Genomic DNA, 2,675 nt, shown 5'->3' with positions numbered 1-2,675 from the left:
GGCTGGGGGGGCACAGCGGATGGGGGGGTCTCCCCATTGGGTGCTGGGTGGGCCCAGGGGCTGTGGGTGCGGCTGGTGCTCTCCCCAGGCAGTGGCTACTCACAAGGGGCCCCGCGGGTTGCGGGCGGCGTTCATCTTCATGCCCTTGATGATGAGGATGGTGCCCACGATGATGCCGATGATACCCACGGCCAGGCCCAGGGCGCACACCAGGGTCTCTGTGGTCTCGGGGACGGGGGTGGGCACCTGGGCTTCTGGAGAGAGAGGGGGAGAGAGACAGGGCATGGAGTGAGGGGGGCTGTTCCCACCCCTCCCTCCCAGAGCTGGGATAGAACCCAGGAGTCCTGGCTCCCAGCCCTGTGCCCAGCGGGGTCCCCGGGCGCCCCGGCCTTACCCCAGTGCTTCGTGAAGGGCTCGGGCAGCCCCCAGTGCTCCACCCGGCAGTCGTAGAAGTCACCCTGGCTGGGGAGGAAGGGCAGGTAGGAGAACTTGCGGAAGGAGTTGTCCTGGCTGGGGTAGAAGTCAGTCTCGTAGACGCCCTCGGTCACCTCCTGCCCGTTCTTCAGCCACGTCACGCTGAGCGCGGGCGGGGAGAACTTGTCCACGAAGCAGATCAGGACGTTGGGCTCGCCCAGCTCCACGGGGTCTTCGGGGAACACGGTCACCTCAGGGGGCACTGGGGAGACAGGGGTCAGTGGGTCCCATTGCCTGACCCCCAAGCCAGCCAGTCCCTGCCCTGGGGCCGGATGGGAGCCGGCGCCCCCTAGAGGGGAAAGGCCCCGTGCCCCATTCCCTGCCCCCCTGAGCCAGCCAGTCCCTGCCCTGGGGCCGGATGGGAGCCAGCGCCCCCTAGAGGGGAAAGGCCCCGTGCCCCATTCCCCGCCCCCTGAGCCAGCCAGTCCCTGGTGCTCACGCTCCACCTCAGGGTCTCTCCCCAGGACTGTGGGGGCGTCACTGGGGGCGTCCTAACTCCCTGCACTGACGGCTCATGGGGCACGAGGGGCAGGGGAGAGAATCCCTCAGGGACAGGGCCTGGCGCTGGGCAGGGGCCACGAACAGCCCTCGGCAAAGGAGCTGCCCTGGGCCCCCAGCCTGGAGGGTGTGACCTGCCCGGGCCCCCTGCCCTGCAGAGCCCTGGCCCGGCTGACTGGCTCCCCGGAGCCCTCCAGGGGCTGGGAGGGGAGCTGAGTGGGGACTCGCACTGGGTACGCATGGGGAGGGAAGGGTCCCGGGAGCGATGCCTGGCAGGGAAATGTCCCACCGTTCTCAGCCCGTGTGTGGTTGGTGTCCTCGATCATGAACTCCAGGTTCTGCTTGTCTATGGCGATGTTGCCCAGGGCGCCCTGTGCCTCGAAGCTGGCGAACTTGCCAAAGTCAGGCAGGCGCCAGACAGTCGCCTTCCTCTCCAGGTCCACGTGGAAGATCTCGTTCTGGTCCAACTCGAACATGAACTCCCCGGACTCCTGCTGGGATCGGTCCGTGCGCTGGTAGAACTCTGCCTGGGAGATCACTTGATCCACTGCGGGGAAACAGGCGTCCCCATCAGCACCCACACCAGCCCCTCCCCTGGGATACAGGATCTCTGATCTCTTCCCTGGTGCCACAGCCCCCGGCCGTGACATTGGCACTGGGACGCCCTGGTGTGAGGGGAAAGCGGGTGCAGGGAGCCCAGTGACCCCTGGTATCGTGCTGGAGCACTGGGGTCAACGCTGCCTGGGAGGGGACAGCGCCCCCTACTGTGCTCCCCCCCCGCTCATTTCAATCCCATCCAAGCCGTGGCCAGGCCTATCCCCACTTAGCTTGTGAAGGGGGACATGGCCTGTGACGAACTGGGACTGTTCTTAATGTGGTCTTTGAATGCTGAGTGGGGAGTTTGGTTGGGACGGTCTGCATTGGGGGATGGGAGACTGGCCTTGAGGGAAGATACCTGAGCATGTAACGTGAAAACCCAGGAAGGGAGTTGGAGCTAGGTGACACCTTTGCCTGGGAAACTGGACAAAGGCTGGGGGAGGAAGGGTGAGAGACGCTGAGGGAGAGAGTTTCAGGAGCTGGCTGGTAATGGAGGGGAGCCCGGACAGGGCTCTAACCCCCCAACAGGGCTGTGGTGCCCCTGGGACCCCAAGATGGACCTGAGGGGGGTCCTGTTGTCTGTGCCTGCAAGACCTGTCTTGGACTGTATTCCTGTCATCTAAATAAACCTTCTGCTTTACTGGCTGGCTGAGAGTCATGGTGAATCACAGGAAGCTGGGGGTGCAGGGCCTTGTGTCCTCCCACACTCCGTGACATGGCCCCAGCCCACAGCGGTGTAGAGGGGAAGTTTGATGTCATTACTGCTGGACATTTCATTCTCCCTTCTGTGCACAGGGCTGGTTCCGTGTCCCGGTGTCGCCAGGACCTGGTTCTCGGGGCGATTTCAGGCCCTGGCCCCCGACACTCACCCCCCAGGGCCGGTCACTGGAAGACCTGGGAACTCCCCAGCCAGAGACATTAAAGCTGCACTGGGGGGTCAGACACACTCCGGGAGGGGGAGGAGTTTGGCTCAGGGCTGAGGCTGGGAGTCCCCAGGGCCCAAGGGAGTTGGGCACCTTTTTCTAGGGAAAAGCAACAGAGAGTCCTGGGGCACCTTTAAGACTAACAGATGTATTGGAACATAAGCTTTCGTGGGTGAATACCCA

At 64.2% G+C, this 2,675-nt stretch overlaps 1 protein-coding gene across 1 annotated transcript in view; it reads right to left on the bottom strand.

The window, feature by feature from the left end:
• Nucleotides 1–99: 99 nt before the first annotated feature.
• LOC113405869 (HLA class II histocompatibility antigen, DR alpha chain-like) overlaps nt 100–2,675 on the bottom strand; it is a 3,459-nt gene continuing 883 nt past the window's right edge. The window contains exons 2-4 of the mRNA XM_026647160.2: nt 1,262–1,519; nt 395–676; nt 100–254 (exon numbers count right to left, since the gene is read on the bottom strand). Of these exons, the coding sequence (XP_026502945.1) occupies nt 100–254; nt 395–676; nt 1,262–1,519 (695 nt within the window). The remainder of the gene's footprint in view (nt 255–394; nt 677–1,261; nt 1,520–2,675) is intronic.

The sequence above is a fragment of the Terrapene carolina genome, unplaced genomic scaffold (assembly GCF_002925995.2).
Source record: "Terrapene carolina triunguis isolate 2854851 unplaced genomic scaffold, T_m_triunguis-2.0 Scaffold51387, whole genome shotgun sequence".
Classification (NCBI taxonomy): Eukaryota; Metazoa; Chordata; order Testudines; family Emydidae; genus Terrapene; species Terrapene triunguis.
The sequence above is the reverse complement of the archived record's forward strand: the minus strand, read 5'-3'. Positions and strand labels throughout refer to the sequence as shown.